This window comes from Vanacampus margaritifer, chromosome 2 (genome assembly GCF_051991255.1).
Source record: "Vanacampus margaritifer isolate UIUO_Vmar chromosome 2, RoL_Vmar_1.0, whole genome shotgun sequence".
NCBI classification, from domain to species: domain Eukaryota; kingdom Metazoa; phylum Chordata; class Actinopteri; order Syngnathiformes; family Syngnathidae; genus Vanacampus; species Vanacampus margaritifer.
Window position 1 is genome coordinate 42018537 of NC_135433.1, and position 20814 is coordinate 42039350.

The 20814-nt window shown below is 42.5% G+C and overlaps 1 protein-coding gene across 3 annotated transcripts in view; it reads right to left on the minus strand.

Annotated features, from left to right (window-relative positions):
• LOC144043295 (3',5'-cyclic-AMP phosphodiesterase 4B-like) overlaps nucleotides 1-20814 on the minus strand; it is a 41970-nt gene that overhangs the window by 2215 nt on the left and 18941 nt on the right. For 2 of the 3 annotated variants that reach the window (XM_077556750.1, XM_077556751.1), the window contains 9 exons: nucleotides 12721-12833; nucleotides 5431-5524; nucleotides 4170-4381; nucleotides 3979-4077; nucleotides 2915-3079; nucleotides 2545-2644; nucleotides 2211-2365; nucleotides 1998-2120; nucleotides 1733-1915 (listed from right to left, as the gene is read on the minus strand). In XM_077556750.1, the coding sequence (XP_077412876.1) occupies nucleotides 1733-1915; nucleotides 1998-2120; nucleotides 2211-2365; nucleotides 2545-2644; nucleotides 2915-3079; nucleotides 3979-4077; nucleotides 4170-4381; nucleotides 5431-5524; nucleotides 12721-12833 (1244 nt within the window). Of the gene's footprint in view, nucleotides 1-1732; nucleotides 1916-1997; nucleotides 2121-2210; nucleotides 2366-2544; nucleotides 2645-2914; nucleotides 3080-3978; nucleotides 4078-4169; nucleotides 4382-5430; nucleotides 5525-6732; nucleotides 7244-12720; nucleotides 12834-20814 lie in introns of those variants that run through there. The other variant, XM_077556752.1, reaches the window with a different exon arrangement.

Genomic DNA, 20814 nt, shown 5'->3' on the forward strand with positions numbered 1-20814 from the left:
TACAGATCACCAGAGGTGGGAAGTAACAAAGGTCATAATACTCCCTTACTGTGTCCAATGATCTGCGCTTTATTTCATTTTTTGTATTCTTCATTTGGTATTTTGGTTGTATTTTTCTGACAGATTTTTTTTTGCTTTTCTAAGTACTTTAATGCACTCTTTGTCCAAATAGGCTCAATGTTGACAGTTAACATTGATATATATATATATTTTACCTTTAAAGCTGCTAAATGCAGGGAATTGAATTTCGAATCGCTACTGCCACATGTGGCCGAAAAATGAAACTGCACGCTCCTGTCTTCACGTACACAAATGGCAGCTTCACATCTGCAGACAGAGGGCGGGAAATTCGAACCCGAATCCAAACTGAAAACTATTGTGAACAGCTAAGGTGTTAATCTGCTCATTAAAAGATGTTCCAGTCATAAATGGTCAAATAAAAAGGCTATTGTGAGGTTATTTTTGACAAATTGTTACAGAGAGCAGCTTTAAAGAGTTTTTCTTTTTTTGTTTGTACTTAAGCACAGAAGTCTTTTTAAAACTCATTCACCGCAAGTGTGGAACTAACAATGTGGCGTAAACATTTTTGACTGGCAAATACGTTGCAAAAAAACGTAATTGGCCAGTATACTTGTCAATGCCCAAAACTGGGCAAGTAAGTGGAACTGCCAATGTGGAGTAAAAATATTTGACTGGAAAATATATTCAAATTTATTTGCAAATACGTTCCGACGCACTCGCAGGGTAAATGTATTTTTTCCTCATAATGCCACGGGTTATTGACTTGTTTAGCATTTGGCTAACATTATATCAATACGTTGAAAAATTGGGTAAACATTGTTGATCTTACCTCAAAACCCACCTTTTAGAACTGCTTTGAATCTCTTATTATTGTCCTTTGTCTTGTTTCTTCTGAGTTTATTTCACATGATGTATTGTTTCTTTTAGTTGTACATATTTCGAAGTCTTGCTTATATTTTTCTTTTGACTCTAGTTTTTACCAGTTTTATTTTTGTAAAGTGTCTTTGAGTCTTTTGAAAAGCACTATACAAATAAAATGTAATATTATTATTATTATTTGATTAATAATTTTATTCTTTATTGACTGCAGTCCATGATTTTCGTTTCTTTTTTTTTCTGGTATAATGCGGGGGGGAAATGATGAAGGCAAATCATGCACCACGGACGCAATGGTAAAAAAGATGAGTAAACAATGTTTATTTAATTTTCAAACAATAGGCCAAATACTAACAAAAATGAGCATTTCGGTAAAATGCTACCTTTTTAGCATTTAGCCTGCAAGTATGTTTGACCGTATTTGTCGATGCAATTTAAATGTATTTGTAAGCAGATTTGAACGTACTTGCAAATACATTCAAACACATTTAAATGTATTTAAATATGTTTGAACGAATGTTAACTCCACATTGGCAATTCCACGTTTCCATATATTGACAAGTATATTTGTCAATTGTGTTTTTTCAACGGGGATAAGTGAGGGAGTGTTTGACGCTGCTGAATTTCAAACTTGGAAACAACTCTTACTTTCAAACTTTTTTTCCTAGCGAAAGGAGACAGTCTATTCTTTGGTTTGATATACGTATTTGGTGTGTGTTTACATAATTGTGGGTCTTAAAAAATGTCCAAATGCTCTAAAATGGCTGACAGTGAATGGCGAGTACTTTTTCCACCTGTGCTGATCTCATGTTGTGTTTTAGTGCGTCAACTCCACCTGCGTCCTCTCCACTGACGCCGTGTGTTTGTCACACATGGGGCTGATCTCCATACCCCGCTCCCTCTCTCGATCTCCCTGATGGAAGAACTCATCCATGATCCTGTCAGTCCACTGCCGATACAGATCCAGGGGCTTGGTGGGATTGCTCAGGTCCGCACAGTGGACCATGTTACGAAGAACCTGCGGAAAAATGAAGATTAAGGTTAAGAGTCTGGATCTTTGTGTCCGCCTTTGTCCCAGGTGATACTACCATGCTAGTTACCTGCATCCTGTCTGTGTAGTTGTCCAGCAGGAGGACTCCCGAGCTGGTCACCTTCTTGGTCTCCACCATTGTTTTCAAGTCTGCCAGCAGGCTCATGTGTTTGGACATGTCCGTTGCCAAAACCTGAAGAGGAAGCGGGCGTCATTTCAGGATGAAGGAAAAGTCAGCGGCTGCTGTCGCAAGCTGAGCCCGGAACCGGCCTCGCTTCCTCACCATGTCGATGACCATCCTGCGGAGTGTCTGCCTCTGTTTCTTGCTGAGGTTTTGGAAGATGTCGCAGTTGTCTTGCTGCAGCAGTTTGAAGCCCACAGCCAAGTGGTGGTTCTCCAGCACTGACTCATCGTTGTACATCAGAGCCAGTTCAGAGTCTGCGGGACCAGGGAGCAATGACAGGGAAATGAAATGGAGCGCAGGTAACCATAGCAACCTTGCAATGTCTCCCCAAACACCCACACTGTTGCCTTTAGGCAGATCCCCATAAAGCGTGCAAAAATACCTGCATACTAAACGCTTGCAGTTGCGCAGACACGTTGAAAAGCGCACTTACTCGTGTTGATTAGGAACTGATTGGACACTCCCGGGTGATCCACGTCATGAATTGCAGCTGCAAAAATAGCTGCCAGGACCTCCAGATCAGTGAAGACAGCCTGCATTTTCATAGGACAGTAAAACAAATGAGTTAACTGGCTGAGCAGGATTGTCATGTGTTTGGAGCCGATCCCTCTTTGTGCTAACCGTCTGGTATGCAATTTCATTCGGCTTGACGTCAATGCTAGTCAGCTCATTAAACCATTAAAAATGAGGGCACAGCCGTCACAGTGCCGGTGCAATTCCAAGTAAGCTACTGAATATGCGTTACAAAAAGAACGGATACGCGGGTTTTTACGTAAACATGTGTTTGACGATGACACACTTACATCCAAAGCTGGCGTGGACAACAGGATATGAGTGGACTGGGCGACGTCGGCGGCATGCAGGCTATTGTGGTAAGCCACGTCAGAGTGGTAGCGGCTCTCCAGGGTGAGCATGAACGTCACAAAAGTATCAGTTGGAATCTTGAACGTCCTCATCAGGTCTCGCTCCTGTGGAGCACACGCAGACCAAAAGTTACAATACAATTCAATCAAATAAATTGGCCTTTAGTTGTATCCGAGTGCGCATTCTTGACCGTATGAAAGCCTTCTCACACATTTAAACGCAACAAAAATATACTTTTAAAAGTATTTCTTAGTGCCTGTTCTTACGCTCTTGCTGTCCAGAAATAGAAGACGATGCGAAAACATTTATTATTATATGATATTTACAACTGGTGCTTTAACACACATGGAGCAACATTCAAACTTAGCCATGATGCTATTACTCACAGATAGGGCTGGAACCAACGATTATTTTAATAATCGATTAACGTGTCGATTATTTTGTCAATTAATTACAGAATGGGATTGAAAAACATGTTTTGATTTCCATCCCTTAAACTGGATTTTATTTCAAATTGACAATGTGGAAGATTCACAAACATAAATTAATCATGATTCAGCTACTGGTTTGGTCCGAAACATGTAAAAACGAAAAAAGAAAAAAGAAAAAAAAAGAGATTCAATTTGGTCATTTTAAATAAATAAAAAGGTATCTAATTGATTAATTTGATAATCCATTATCTGTCAGTCAACTAATTGTTGCACCAGTACTCACACGCAAACTTTATTCTTTATTCGCTCTGCTACAACTGCAACTATTATTGTTTTTCTTTAGTTTACTTCTCCTTTATTTTCTTTATCTTCGATTACTTCTATTAGGCTGCAAGTATTCCCATATGCCCATATGTTGCAGCAGGATATGCTATGACACTAAAGTAATGCAACACTAAATTTGGACTTGCCTGTGTAGTGTAAAAGCCCTTAAAAACATTCACTTGAAAATGTGTGATATAATATTCCATATCTCTAATAATGAGGTCAAAAAAGGCAGGACAGACACTGACCTGAAAGATGGCATACATGATGCACGTGAGGGGCCGGTTGTGAGAGTGTTCTGCTATCCTGAAGATATTCAGCCCCCATTTATTGATCCCCTCCAGGTCCTAAATTAAAGCCAACGATGTACAAAGAGGATTGTAAGGCCAAGAGATTCACTTTTGTTGTTTCATTCCTCATTTATAGATGAACCTATTACCTTTGACAGTAGTTCTTCCTGATCTGTCTTGACCCCAAAGCGATTGCTGGTGCCTCCAGAGATGCAGGGCGTGTAGCTGACCTTCCTCACCCCGCCAATCGGACTCATCATCCCACCTTGCTGCTGCGGCTGCTGGTGCTGCTGGCCTTGCCGCCGCTTTCTTTCTCTTGACTTGGGAACGGGACACGGAAGCTCCAGCTCGTTCTGTTTGTCTGTGGAGCAAACAAGAGGACGAGAAAATGAGTGCACTGTATATGCGGCGCAGTTTACTATTGCAGTCACACTGGCAGATTATTGACCTCTCACATGTGTGAAATCATAAAAGCGGCGGTGAGCTATTTAATTAGCAAGTAATCCTTCACTGAAATGGCAGTATAATGACATATTTTTTCATGTGGCATTAAAAGGGAGTGTGGCTATGACAAAAGGGGGTTGAGGGCTACAAATGAGACGTTGGAAAATAAACAAATACTCCCAGGCCAGTCACACTACGAGTGAGAACTGTTTAGAGAAGGAACCTGCTCATGTGCAAGGGTCCGTGTGTCGTCCTCACATGCTGCAAGAGCCACACGCGCCCGCAGAAAGGGGACGAATGAAAGCCAGCAGTAAAGTACATGAGGTAAATATTTCCTGCTCCACATGACGGCTGCTAGCTGCAATGCAGATGACAACAAATCTGTTTTCCGGATGAGCTGAGCGTCTCGCTCTCTTTTAACGGGCTGCTGCTCCTTTGTTTTTCCTCGTCATACGTTCACATCAGGTCTTCTTGTGTTTGAACAGAATGTAAGGAGGAAAAGCCTTGGGGCAGCGTGAGAGGTGAAATGGTGGCAGGCTTTTAAGAGAGGCGGAAAACCGGCTGTCCCCGTGATGAATAACGTCTTTCGGGACCCGAGGGCACTGTTGAAACACGCACGTGCACGTGGCTCACATTGAAAAGTGCAAAAACATTCTCCATTTCCCGCACTCTGCCCTGATCTCCCCGGGGAAAAGACCTTCCTGACGAGATGCCCCCCCCCACCCCCCGCCCCCGAAACCATTCACCCTCTACATCGCACTGCAATCAGAGCAAGGGGAACCTGTCTCCTGTCTCCTCCTGACCAGATCAGACTGGTTTGAAGGCGGTGGTGCACAACAGCTAGTTCCTCTGCTACATGGCACATTCTTAGTGTAACCTCTGCACATGGCACTCTTCAAGGACATGATATTGCACTGAAACATCAAGAGCATGTGTATGTCTTCGTGGTCATATGCAGGAACTCACCTAGGAAGGTATTGGAGATGTATTCGGACACTTGGTTGCCTGAGCGACTCATCTCAGACAGGTGGCTCAGCTCCCGGTTCAGCATCCTTTTGAACTGGTGGGAGACAAAACATAAATTAAGTGAAACGGGAAGGTATATACAGTATTGACAACATTTCATTGCTGTTAATAGGGATGTTGGAGAGCACTTTTTTTTTTTTCAGACCGATACCAGTATGAGTACTGAATTCTTGAGTACCAAATCTGGCCTTTTTTTAAGGTATCTGTACTCACGATGGCAGCCGATACCATTTACGATCAGGAACTACAAATGAGAAATTAGAAGAATAGAAAACTGCTATTCATTTTATGCAACTTTAGGGAAAAAAATACTATATTGGAATAGATAGGTATTTCTTTAAAATGATCTATTGTTTTAATTTGGAAATTTTATGTATCAAAAGCACAAGTGGTATCAGTACTTATTATCGGTCTGAAAAAAAGGGGTATCAAACATCACTCGTCACTGATACTGACACTAAGTACTGATATCGATAGTACTTTCCATCCATCCATTTTCTTAACCGCATGTCCTGACAAGGGTCGCGGGGGGCGCTAGAGCCTATCCCAGCTGGCTTCGGGCAGTAGGTGGGGTACACCCAGAACTGGTTGCCGGCCAATCACAGCGATAGTACTTTAGATACATAAATTAAAATATTTTAAAACATTTTTTTTAAAAATAGATCGTAAAATGGCAACAAGAGGGCAACCGATTCAGGTATCGGCTACCCTCATGAGTACCATACCTTGAAATAAGGTTAGCTGATACTGATACATGGTATCAGTATTCGCTCATCCCCAATGCAATAGGATGAGAATGAGACTTGTCCAACTCATCAAGACATGCTATATTGTGTTTCTAGCCTCTATATTCCACACAGCCTGTTTCCCATTTTGACTAATAATTTGCTGTACATGCTATGGAGGATGCAGTGGCATAATGTTTACATTGTTCAGTCAAGATACAATCAGTCTGATCGGAGGCATTTTATCAGCTGCCAAAATAAATTCAATATACAGTTTGTGTACTACACAAAAATTGACGTTGCTAACACTTTAGAGGATATAGCAATGCTGACATTTTATGGGGTCCTACCAAAACATCATCCAAGACTGCTATTATGACCTTAACCAAAAGAAGACCACAGATACACACTTTTCTAGCTCTAGTACATTGTGGGGACTCCTCACACCGATTCCTTTCCAGACAACATCAACAACATTTAGGATACCCATGTATGCAATTAGCACACCAAAACACACCTTGATGTATCCCCAGGACACAGAGAACAGGTAGTTGGCCTCAGGCATGGTGCTGAGCTGTGCTGAGCCCCTGGCGCTCCTCAGCAGAAGCCTTGTGTGCTCCTCTCTGAGTGGACCCCCAAGGCTGTGCTCAGACCCGCAGCCCAAGACCCCAAGGCGCAACCGATTCGCTCAGATTTCCAATATTGTCGACGGCAGAAGAGGGGCTGCGGCAGAGATCCGCATCTTCCCTCAGACGCCCGTCCGGCGCGTTCCAAAATCCCAGCAACGGCACATGTGATGGAATCCCCCCTCGATGCAATCAATATATTTCCCTTTGTCTTCTCGTTCTTGCTGCATCCGACCTCCTTTCTAACCCCCCCTCGCCCTCAGCCACCGTCCAGATGGAATCCGGTGACATAGGAGGGGGAAATCCAGCCTTCCTCTTCAAATTGAGCGAGGCAGAGAAGAAGGGAAGATTCCAAGACAGAGCGAGACAAGAGAGCGATAGAGAGAGAGAGATATGGCGAGGTGTGTGTGTGTGTGTGGGGGGGGGGGTATGAGGGGTTGCACTGTAGCTGCAGTCTCCTGAGGTAAAAAGACTGGTGAATGCTCCCCCACTGCTAAAGAAATCCACAATGCACAGCACTGCAGAAAAACAGAAGTTCAGGGAATCCCCCCCCATAACATTTCTCGCCTTTTAAGCTATTTTTTTTCTCTCTCTCACATAATACTGTTGGTGTCCCCACCATCTCGAATTGCTATCCTCTGCTCAGTAATGCAGAACAGACCCGATGCGTACTGCGCAATGTGAGGCTTGTAAGCACAAGCGTCTTTATCACATAAGGAAGGAAATGCTGGGTATTCATTTACCACAGTACGCATCTTTGAGGAGTTTCTGGTCTTAGTTGAGTCCATCATTATTCTATCACAGTTGAAAAATGAGTCCTCCTTTACCATTTAGCGCCAGTCTAGAATATACTACATTGTGGATGTGCCATCTCACTGTCTACATATTCTTACAGGAAAGATGCAGACAAAGATGAAGAGAGACAAATGAGTTTCCAGACTGCAGCCCACCAGGGTACCACCAATGGCTCGACAACCTCAACGCCATGGCAACAGAGTCACGTGCCCCCCTCTGCTGTTCTCATGGTGGTCCACTAAAACAAACGGCACTGCATCACATACAGTAGAGATACACAAGAATTCAAATGCATGTGCAGGTGCACGCTCATGTTCCACTGTTGATAAAAAAAAAAAAAGTCTCAACAATGCAAAGGCATTCAACCACTGACCCAATTTTTATTTTGCAATGTAGAATGTGACACGTGAAAAATTTCCATGTGCGAAGACATTTGTATTTTTTTACAGTTCACAACAGAAGTATGTCAAGCAAGAAGCAAACAACTACTTGACTGTGAAAAAACTTTCAAAGACTCGGCTGCACTCACGAGACTGCCGGAGGCAGTCCATGAAAATCAAACTCTGCTCATCAAGAAAAAAGTTGGAGCCCTGAATTAGGCGCCTTTATTCGATTCGCCGAGATTTCTGCTTCTTTAAAGCAGTGGGAAGGTGTGAATTTAGGTGACTTCGAGGAAACAATGCCGCATGTCAGGCACAAGAAAATAAAGCTAACACCGTTTGTGGGGCATGCTGCTGATTGATACATCCATTTATATTTTAACAACAAACAAATAAAATCATCAACTAACAAAAACTTGTAAAGTGGCACAAACGTCAGCAAACTCAAATGGAACCGGATTCAAGTCAGTCAAATGTTCAGGTCTAAATAAATATTTTGTGGTGAAATATTTGACCTAAATTAGGCTGTGGAGTCTGCCAGGGAATTCACAACACAGTTGGTAACAAAAATTACATTTAATATATAATAATTAATTGAATATCGATTATAGTTTCAGTATGATCTAAGCTCAAATCAATTACCAAATTAGTGCAGTCCGTACATCCCAAAGCACAATTAATAAAAAACAGCGCTTACCTTATTCCAACTAGTTAGCATCTGAATTTTTGTCTTCTCTTTTTCACCAAAACATAATCCCATTGTCACGTGGCAAGATTCCAAACAGAGATCAATCTGTATAGCAACTCCCTGATCCCTGACCTCAGACAGAAAGTATAATGATAAAGCGGACTGAACTGACTGGCCTACAGTCTCACAACAGATTGACGGCTCCGCCCACCACCTTGGGGCAAAACCTGCCTCCACCTACTTCCCCTTCCACTTCTTAGATGACAGAGCCATTGACGAAGATCATTTCGACACACATGCTTTACATACACGCCCCCGGGTTCAAGTATGAAACATACCCGAGTACATTCATGAAAAGCCACCGACGACAATCGATCAGGCAACGATGACGTGCTTTTGCGGAAAATTACAAATATCAAATGTGCAGCATGCGTGTTCGGCATTCATCAGCTTCTGTGACAAGTCTTACGGCATGAAACAACAGATGGACAGGAAGACGCATGTTGCAAAACAACTCTGCAATCTTACAAAGCACAGAATGAGCCAATGAGCTCTGGCTCATTTACGCCTGTTTAGAATGTCAACACAGATTGGATTTTGCCCACATTCATGACTGGAAGACAGACGTTTCTTTGTAAATGCTGAGCAATCAGAAAAAAAGAGTATGGTCACAAGGAAAAAAAAAAGTTCAATTAGACACTCTGATCACTACTGTAAGCATGTCTAATGTCCTGGCCATACTTTTAGTCACATGGAATAATAACACTATAATTTAATGCCCATTTCCCCCGTCACAGCTACAGACCCTGCGCTACATCTGTTTCGACCATTTTGTCTTTTTTTCCCCCCTCTGAAGACGGCAGCACTTCAAAGACCAAGTGACCACACGTGAATTAAAGTTTCCTACTCGCGTGCACGCAGCCCAGGGGCTTGCTCGCACGGCAGCCCACAGAACGATAAACTCCACTAACTGGATTCAGATGGCAATGTTTGTCCAAGGCCGTCACAAGCATCAGTGTGGAAGTGTGGCCAGGCTAATCATAGTGAGGGACGGGGAGGCAGCTCCCCATCCTGAGGTCATCGGGACCAGGCTAGCGGTCAACAGGGTGTGTGGTCCCAGACCCCCGGATACACCTGTGTCCTTGGACAGTGAAAGTGGAGACACCCTGGGTCTGATTATGGGTTCAATTATGTCTTCTGGTTCCAAAAAGAAACAAGTTCTCTGACTAATGTGCCATTAAAAAAGTCACGAGGGAGCTACGGTGATGATGCATTCATATAAATACGTTTGGTCAAATGTGAAAGTAGACAATTATCGGCCGAGCCGATTATCGATGCAGATATTCAGCATTTGGACCGGCATTGGCCTTTTTAATACAAAGTAAATCTGACGGCCAATAAAGGATCCATTTAAATCTATGATAACTTCAGCAAACTATTTATTAAAAATTTCAGTTAACTTAAGAGATCCTACTGACCCAAAGAACTCTCTGCGCCTCATGTTATTATCCATCCATTTTCTTAACCACTTGTCCTCACAAGGCTCGCGGGGGATGCTGGAGCCCATCCCAGCTAGCTTCGGAAAGTAGGCGGGGAAACCCTGAACTGGTTGCCAACCAATCGCAGGGCACACAGAGACAAACAACCATCCACACTCACAAACACACCTATGGACAACTTGCATGTCTTTGGAATGTGGGAGGAGACCGGAATGCCCGGAGAAAACCCACGCTAGCACGGGAAGAACACGCAAACTCCACCCAGGAAGGCCGAAGCCCGGACTCGATCTCACGTCTTCTGCACTAGGAGGCGGACGTGCTAACCAGTCAGCCACCACGCCCTCATGTTATCATTTGAAATTAAAACTAATATAAGTGAAAATTTAACATTTCAAATATTTTTAAACTTTGGAAAAGAATAGGAAGCCATTTACGTGTTTTCATTTAACTTTTAAATACATGCCAAAGCTCCTTAAACGTTTTGCTAGAAGTTTAACCCCCCCCCAAAAATCAACATTTTGCAAATCTGAAAAGTTGTTCAATAAACATATAGGCTTAAAAACATTGACAAGACCCTAAAAAAGCTGTATCAGTATCTCTACAATAAAAACTTTACTTCCACGGTAGCACTCTCTTTAAAGGGGAAGTCAACTCCCCTAAAATTTCTTGACACTAATATGTTTTATGCAGCCCCACTCGTCTAAATATGGTATTCTGGTTACTATTGTGTTAAGGGAATATGAGTTAAACAGCAAAATCCAGCTGTTTTTATCAATATCAGAAGGCAGACATTTTGCTACTTGCTGTCGAGTGAACATTGCATCACAGTTGCTCAGGTCTCAGGTAACAACCAATCACAGCTCAGCTTCAGGAAACAGGTGAGTTGTGATTGGTCGTTGACTGAGCCCTGACTAACAGTGATCTCATCTTCAGTCGACAGCAAGTGGCAAAATGGCCGCCACCTGAGATGGATGAAAACAGGTGGATTTTGCTACTTACTTCATATTCCACACATGTAATATTAATCAGAATGCCATGTTTAGACTAGGGAGGTCACATATAACATATTATTGTCGAGAAATGTTTAAGGTTAATTTCGCTTTTAAAATGAGTTACAGCGCCATGGCTTATTAACCTTGGCAACAGTGCTTTGTGATGGTACTTGGTCATTTGGGAGTTCATTGACTCATGAACAATGTTCCTAGTCTGCCCGACGACTTTGACATTTTGCTGAGTGTCTGCAGGGTCGCGTGCTCTTTGTCTTCACAGTCCCAGTGACGTGGTTGCCCGTAAAGATTCAATTTGACCACCTAGTCAGAACAGCATCCATTGTCATGTACTGTATTAACTAGGGAATGGAGCAATGGCAGAAGGAGCACAGGAAATACAGAGACAGGAAACTGCTGTCACGGTCACGGTCAGTCATCAGCATCGAACCATAGTGTATAGTTTGGGCGGAAATGGTCAACATCACCCTTGGTGTTTATAATGTAATGCCGCCACACAGTCTCCTGTGTCTGTGTGGGGGCTGAGGAATAATTACTAGTGTGGATTCAGTTCAGTTTTACACAAATCAAATAAACTCAAATAAGTCTGTGTATATTAAATTAAAGGGAATGAGGACCACCAAGTTACAAAACATGACGTATATTTAACAGGCTTTTTTCAACAGTTGACACTCAAAATTGGGCTAAAATACTCAGCGTGGCCATGAAAAATTGAACTGCTCCAAATTTCCCCATGGAGACCTAACATGAGGCTCAACATTGTAATAAAGAGATACATTCTTTGCAGTGATGACCCTGACATTTGGTGAACTTTATACTATGACGACATAAGGTCAACTTTCTTGACCATAGTTGCACACATTAGGGGCCATGACGAATATTTTAATTCAATGAAATTTTGATGGACCAAACTGCTTAATAATGATGACCACCCTTCAAAACAATAAAAACAGAACACGAAAAAGATGGAAAAGGAAGAAAAAAAATTCTGATTTGACCTACCACAGAAAGTCTATTTCATGATTTAATTGTTAAACATAAACTACTAGTTTTGACAAACTGTGGTTCTTTGTGATGATATCACTGGAGAAAGTCTTCAACAAACGAGATCACAACTGAACTGAAACATGACTTAAAAGGAACTCAGATGTGAATTATGCATGTAATAGGCTTGTTGTACTTGTTTGAATAATGTAAAATGTTATAGACACACCAGTCTATTGCAGGAAATATGCATTAGAGTGAATATGACAATGTCTCAACTTCAAATTTTAGGACAAGGTTTAACTAGATAATATCGCCATACCTCTTTCGTGGTTTCAAATACAAGCCGTGAGAGAGTTGGTTATAAACTTGTAAACAGCAATGATGCGCTTTGTTCTTGACATTCCTTTACCTACGACTCCTTTTGCTTGTCTGATAAGATTGAAAAACTAAGATAACCAAGCAAACAAATGCGTAAAAACACCAGACTGCTGATAATAAGAAACCAAACAAATTCAAGTCATACCTTGTTGGATGCCATGTCACTGACAGAGCGGTAGGTCTGGATGGTCTCCAACTGGTCCAGACACCAGTCTAACTCCTCCATGGTCTCCATAGCAAGCTTCTGGTAAGACTCATCTGCCAACAGACACATGGACACGTAGTCAGGGCCCAAAGGATCTAAATCCATATTGGAAACCCCCGGCTCCATGCACGGAGGTCCAAGAGTGCCCGAATGGCTTGATCTTCTGGCGGACTGGCCGACTGAACACCCGGGAGGTGCGGAGGAAGACGGGGAGTTGTGCACACAGAGCTCCTTCATCTTGTTGCACTGCGCCACCTCAAAAAGTTCAGGGTAGTCCAACTCTCAGACAAACTGAGGCGACAGTTACTGTTTGCTGACTCTCTCAGTAGCCCCTTTCTCTCCATACCCCGCGCTTTCACTCGCGGCCGTGGGCTCGTCAAACCCCCTCCCTACTCGGTCTGCTCCCCCCCACCCCTTCGCAGACTCTCCGTCGTTTGCTCACAGTGCCATTCTACAGTACAAAACCAGCAGCGTGCAAACTAGGCAGTGTGCTGCCTCCTGCAGTTGACGTGGTGTCCCCACCCCACAACATCCCCTGTTAATTTAACACACAAATGGTTTGGTGCAAGAGTGATTTTTAGTGAAAGCAACCTGCACTATAATCAGTTTCTTTTCATCAAATTGCATGCTCATCTTCCAAGTTTAAAGGGTTTTGATGCACTTGTGCTGTTTGTGCTGAAAAGACAGCTCCTTAGCCTCCCAACGTCTTCTACTTAAACTTAGATAAACTGCAGCAGGAACTCCCGTCACGCCAGCTTCACAAAATGCCTCTCTCTCTCCTTTCTGAACCTCATGGAGGAAGAAGAGAGGGGGGATATTATATCAGACATCAAACCCTGTTTGCACAAGTAACACAAGAGGCAAACTTTGACTCTGACGCTGGAGGGAGGCCAAACCAGGACCAAGCTATGTGCCAAGAAACCAAAGTACTTCCTATTTGACCCTGAACCTGCATAAAACATGGAGCGGAATTAAAACAAGGTAGAGTGGCTGCAAAATGACAATCAAGGCAGTCATTCATGTGAAAAGCAAAACACAGACTTGTGCTGATTATTTAGATGATGACGTGTGAAGAAGCAAATTCAAACTAAATGGCGCAAATCGCCGCAAATACCGGGGCGAGTGTTGATTCAACAAATTTGTGCTTGAAAGGAGTTGACGCTGCACACATCTGGATTTCCCCACCTTCCTTTTTCCTTGAAAAAGGCCCATCGACCTCATAAGCGTCACACATGGAATACATTTAGCCCATCTGCTTAGCACAAGACGGCCAGCATGCTGCTCCCTATTTTACGTCAATATAGTGGATCAAAGCACTTCAAAGCACCAAATTGGCATATGCACTCAACTGAGAACAAAGAAAATCAAGGAAATCTCATTGCACACGTGTGCTGCTGAAGAAAACGAGCACTATTGAAATGGAATGCAAAGGAGAACCAAAATGCAAAAATCATGGCTCTTTTTGTAAATCTTTTTGTAATGTTACAAATATTTCCCCTAACTTGAGCGCCTGGTCAGGAATCCAAAGTACTCTTGGTTACAAACTACTGGTCACCGAGCTTTGTGGCCAAACTATTCTAAGAATCAGGGCCTCCAAGTCACATAAAAGTCAGCGGCACAGAACTGAAAATTCAACATCAAAGCCATTCATGCAAAAATGCGGCAAACTCTTGAAACTTGGTATACATCAACGCGTGGAGGTCTCGGTCCCGATGCTGCCAAGAAGGTGCAACCACATCCTGCGCCAGTTCCCTTCAGTCAAGGTAGACGGAGACAGACAGTTCTAATAGAGTCATCAAAATTCAAAGGCTTGGCTCATCTTCGCTGCAAATAAGATCCAGGTCATTTTTATAATTAGTCTTAAAGGCTGCCGAACAAATATTGATGAGTATTATGACTTCAAAATGTTTTCCTTTAGGTGCATGTTGTACGTGTACGTATTCTATTGGAACTCAGAGTTCTCACGATATTAAGTAAAAATATATGGGGGGTATTTTGCTAGACTAGTGCAGATAGAAACTGGCATTTGCGCCATTGTGAGAAGGAATGCAGATGACTCTCGGGCCAATTGAAGCGGCTCATTCGAGAGACGCACATGCAGAAGATTGTGTGCGCACAATGCATTTACTAAAAGGAACTACAAGGAGATCTTCACTTGTAGATTGGTGTCAAGTTAGCTGTTGTGGATGGGCACTTGGAAACCTCCTACAAGACCTGATAGGTGCCTTGTGGCTGTAAATGACTCAAGCAAGTGGCAAAAAAATAAAATTATGTTAGACAATTAAAAACATTTCCCGTTTGCATCATTTTAATTTAAAAATAGATGTGATTACTATCCATGTTATTACTGTACAATTTTGGAGAAGATACTCTGGTATCAAATTCTGCTCCTCAAGGGCCGAGTCCTGCATGCTTTAGATCAGAGATCGTCAACTCCAGTCCTCGAGGGCTCCTATCCTACATGTTTGAGATGTTTCCCTCCTCCAACACACCTGATTCAAATGATGAGATAATCAGCAAGCTTTGGATTGCTTTGTGGGTTATTAATTTAATTTGACCCAACTTTTTAAGTTATTTAACCCAAAAAGTCCATTCTGGACCCAACTTGGATTATTTCTGACCCAACTGTTTTTAGAATGAATGATCCTGGTAACGTCCAGCATGTCATGATTTGAGTTTTGTTAATATTTTGATTCTTGACATAGAGATCATTTGACTTTCAATATTGTGATTAAGTTGTGTTTTGTTTTCCCGTGACTCCAGTTTGTGTCTTCCCTCTCTGCTCATTATGTCTTTGTCTCTGACCACACTCCGACCAGCCGGCCGGGCCTGCCACGCACGTCACCTGACCACATTCCAACTGGGCGGCCGGACCCACCACGGCAGTCACCTGTGGCTCCGGCGGCACCCAGTCTGCGGTTGCCATCCGATCCTCCGCCAGCCGAGCACCTTATGTCTGGTGTCCGCCAGACTGTCCGAAACGGGCCTCTTTCTTTTGCTGATCTGGTCGACCTGCAGCACTTCAACAAGGCTGCATTTTCACCCTCGTGCCAACCTCCAAGCCAAATTCTGCCCACACTGTTTTGGCCAGTTTTTGTTTAGGTTGTCTGGAATCTGTCATTAAATGTGGGTTGTGAGGGCTGGGTATTAAGATCACGATCTGTTTTCTATTAATATATTGTCTTTGTCTCCACCTGTTCTGGTCAGCACATCTTGTCCAGGAGTGTCTCGGCAGTCTGTTTGTATTTAATTCCCTGTTTTCATTCACTCATTCTCGGTTCATATTGTCCCATGTCGCGTCACGTCGCCTCACGTCTTGTTGTGGTTGTTGGTAGTCTGTTCCTCATGTTTCTTTATTACTTTTTATTTTAATTGTTTGAGTATAAACCTTGCACTCTTGCTTTTCCTTGTTGGCTTGCTTGATTGAGTCTATTTGCCTTTTGCTTGCACGCCACCATGACAAACACCTTCGAACCGTGAAAGTAAAATCTCCAGCTAGACTCAGCATTCAGATCATTTGGTGATCTAGCTGAGCTAGACTCAGCTAGTTCCCCAAATGATTCCCGTGTGCGGCACCGCTCCTGCTCACCGTTTCCTCAGGAGAACAAATTCCCCACACTTAGGTGTGTGTGACAATCAGTGGTACGACTACAAATTGTCTGTGTTGAGAAAGGGTGTGAATGTTGTTTAATTATCTGAAATACATTCATTCATCACGAACCCACCCCACACACACTTTCATTCAAAATGTATTAACAATATTGGGCCTATTTTGGTGCCAGCTGAAAATGCTTCATCTACCTTCTCATTTAGGGATTCAACGCTACCTGTCATACAGTATCTCACCGTCACCAGTCAAAAGTGGCGTGACGCACGCTCAGCCTGAGAAACCTACACTCCGATATGGCGCGGGGTACTTTTCCAGCCTGTTTTTTCAATGGAGATCTTTTTTTTTTTCTCTCATCTGCGTGTCCTAATGCCTTGGCCATATGCGGGCGGCCGCGATGAGGACAACAGGCCTCAGTGTCCAGACACACTCTGTCTGCCGCCCCACTCTCCCCTATAGGGCCACAGACCAGCCTCTGTGAGCGCCACCAACAACACTAACAACATTGGCTGGGCTAAAACATCCCCCCCAGATCCATTCCTGGCCAAGACACCTTCCGCTCTCATCCGCCTCACACTGCCCCTCTCTGTGCTCATTCTACCCCCCCCCCCCCCCCCAAACCTGTTTCCTTGGCTGTCTGGCTGAAGTGTGGTTTGCAAAACTGCACTGCCTTATCCGTTATGCCACCTTGTGAAGGGTTTCAGCCAGCGGCAACACGAGAAGACGATTACTTTAACGCACGCGGGCTATATAAGGGAATATAAAACTACTGGTGCAATGACATGTAACCAGTATTAAACGCTGGTTTGGAGGAAGCAGACATTAATGGCTTTATATGTTCTACTAAGAGCACCAAAGTGTTTCATCAATAACTAGAGGGTGATGTGTGTGAGCTATTTACTAGGCAGAGATGAAGTTGTGAAGTTAATGTGGATGTTGTGACTAATGTTGAGTTTCTTCGTGCTTATCTGACTTGTCAGGAAATAATATGTCCAGTTAGGCTTGAGTCACCAGTTAGCATGTACGTAAACAAACATTCTTCACTTTGACCTCATGGCATTGTGTGAAAGAGAAAGACAGAGAGATGACTGGGACACCAATGTGTGTAATAATGTTTTGTTATACATTTGACTTCTCACTACACGAGGCGCTGACACACAAATGACTAAGTACTAAATCATCTTATCGCAACTGATGCATGTCAGTTTATTGTGAGAAAGAAAAAGGAAGAATGTTTACAGCTGAATGGTTAAATGCGGAAAAACTATATATAAATATTTCGAAACTGGAGGGTTTAAAAAAAAATATATATATATATATATATATATATTAATATATAAATTCCTGGGTGTAATAATTGATAACAAGTTGTTGTGGAATGCCCACATAAGACACATAAGAACTAAAATTTCCAAAAGCCTCTCAATCATAAATAAAACAAAGCAATTCCTAGATCATGATGCTCTCGGAATATTATATTGTTATTTTGTTCTCCCATATCTCATCTATTGCATTGAAGTATGGGGAAACAATTATAAATGTTCCATATAGCCCTTATTCATATCGCAAAAACGTGCAGTAAGGATCATACACCCTAAAAACGGATTGGTCAAAATGTACCCCCCAACAAAGGTTAAATTTGACCAATCAAGCAGGTAATGTGTCCGACAGATCCCTTGGTTAAATTAACCACTCTAGAATGGTAAGTGTTTTTAACCAATATATATTGGTGATTGGGCCAACCGATACAAATTGGTCATTCTGACCAAGATATTGGTTAATCTGTGTTAGAGGCTGACGTTTTTGTTTTTGTTTTGTTTTTAAAGTACCACTGATTGTCTCCGCATTTGACCCATCTCCTGCGGGAGCGGTGAGCAGCAGCAGGGGCTGCGCTCGGGAATCATTTGATCTAACCCCCCAATTCCAACCCTCAAGCTGTCAAGCAGGGAGGTAAATGGGTCCCATTTTTTATAGCCTTTGGTATGTATTAGTATGAGGAGGGCAGGTCTTAGCTTTAATTGTAGGGGTGCATATAGTAAGATTCAGAATCGATTTTAAATGTCCCAAAATCGATTTCATTTAAATTATTTTATACTGTCTTGCCTTTGTCTGTGTGCGCCTTTATTTGGAGCACTGTTCATGTTGTACCCAGTTTGGCTACTGAGGGGCAGTGTGGTTCCATGCGGTCTAATACACTGTTAAGTTGTAGCCACATTAGAGAGTAGAAGGAAAAAGTCACAATCTATTCATTCCAATAAAAGTTTGTTTTTTCCGGCGTGGAGACGTTCTTTTGAGTGATAAAAGTGCCGCGAGTAGCGCGCTAATTAGCATTAGCGAGTCAGACTGGAATATTTCATTACAATTCCTTGCACATCCATAGATTGAAGCAGAAATCATTGTCAATCAAATCATTTTGAATCAAAAATCATTCGCAACCGAAAAATCGATTCTGAATCGAATCGCAGGCCCAAAAATCGGAATCGAATCGAATCGTGAGACATTCAAAGATTCCCACCCCTATTTAATTGCCCTGCACTGGCTTTTTCTTACCATTGTTGGTATTGGTTAGTTGTCTCTTACCATGCTGGTATGTTCGATTCCATTACTTTATGGGTACGTCCTTCATGATACTTTACCATGTTGGTATATATTTGTATTACCTATGTTTGTATTTAATTATTGATTGATTTATTGGTTTATTGGTCCCCGTGGGGAAATTCATTTTCACGAGACTGTACCGGAAGAAGACAACAACTTTACATGCATCACAGATAGATGGCAGACATAGCAATATACATGGCATATGACAGGGTGGCGGATTTGAATTGGTCAGCGGAGCCTGCTGTTTAGGCGGCTATGGCTGCCGGGATCAGGCTTTTCCCAAAGCGAGCCCTCCTGAATCTGATTGCTCTGAACCTGCGCACCTGCTGCAACATATTCTATTCTAAATCGTACAAATTATTATGTAGATAGTATCCGTATATATAATGTTCCGTTTTTTTTTTTTGCCTATTATTGATCAGTAGGACTTGTATGGCTGTAATTTTAATATTAGGGAAGCGGAAGTTGCATGAATGCTGTGTATATTAATGGAAGATGGGGGTGGGATTTAATAAGTTCTCTTCTTCCCACTCCTTTTTTGGGCAGCACATGTTGACCTTGCTTTATTGCCACTGGTGTACATGATGATTGCTTTTTTTGACATGATCGTTTTCTGTTTGTTTGTTATAATGTATTGTGCTATGGTTGGCTTTTTAGAACATGAGATATTTGTTTGATCTGCTCAAAAACCAAATCTAATAAAAAAATCAGGTCAATACTGAAACCATTCTATCCATAAACTAACACCTCTGAATGTTGTTGGAGTAGTTTCTAATTGTGACATAACCTCGTCACCTATCAAAACTAAAGACTTGAGTTGTTATACAAACATATACACGCACACACTTCATCAAGGCCTGTTTGACGACCCTCTAACAATGCGCCATGGAGTTTTGTTGGCACGGGACAGCTTGAGGGATGGGCCGCAACAAGGTTTATGACTCTGCTGACGTCAATGACATAATTCAAATACTTAACCAAGCTGCAGCTTCCAGCCCTCAGGATCCTCTCCTCTGGCTGTCAGCCTGGAAAACCTGAAACGGATTCTAGCTGTGCACATTTTTGGATTTGAGTAACTACACCAGACTGAACTGGAGTGAGGCGGCCTGTGAGGCAATGACCGGACAAATATATGTTGGCCACCTTGTGTGGTACTGCATTAAAAGTACTGTGACCCGCTAGTGTTGATTCATCTGTCTAAATCTAACAATATACAAGTATGAACTATCCCCAACTCCTGTGACAACATGCAGTTAAGTTTCCTGATAGCCGTTACAGAGTAATCACAAGTGACGGTCAAGCACGTCATACCCAAGCTTTGCGAGTTGCATTTATCAAGTATAATAGAGAGCAAAGCCTATAATCTGAATCAGTCAGGGAAGAGTGAGCCCTTTGTTGGCCGCTGGGCTCACGGGACAGAGTTTGATGAGGTCAAGATGGTGTGTGGAGAAAAAACTGCTCACATAACCAACATTTGAGTTGTCTTACATTCAATGGTGCAGGCTGAGCGTAAACAGTCTGAAGTGGTAAAATAACCCCCCACCCCTCCTTCTCCACTTAGAGCTCGTGACTGTGGCCATGTGCCTTTTTGTTTATTTCAATTCTCACATATCAAACTTGATTTAAGTGGTTGAAAACGATGAGCCATTTTTCACTTAATTCTCAATGGCCCTTGCTGCAACTAAGATTTTGTCTCAATGCATACAGTGCTACCAGCAGGATTTCAAGACAGACCGCAAAGTGTGAAATTCATCTTTTATCACTATTGGGGGATGATTTCTTTGCGACCGCAAATGCAAAACAGGAAAAATCTGGTCTCCTTTTCC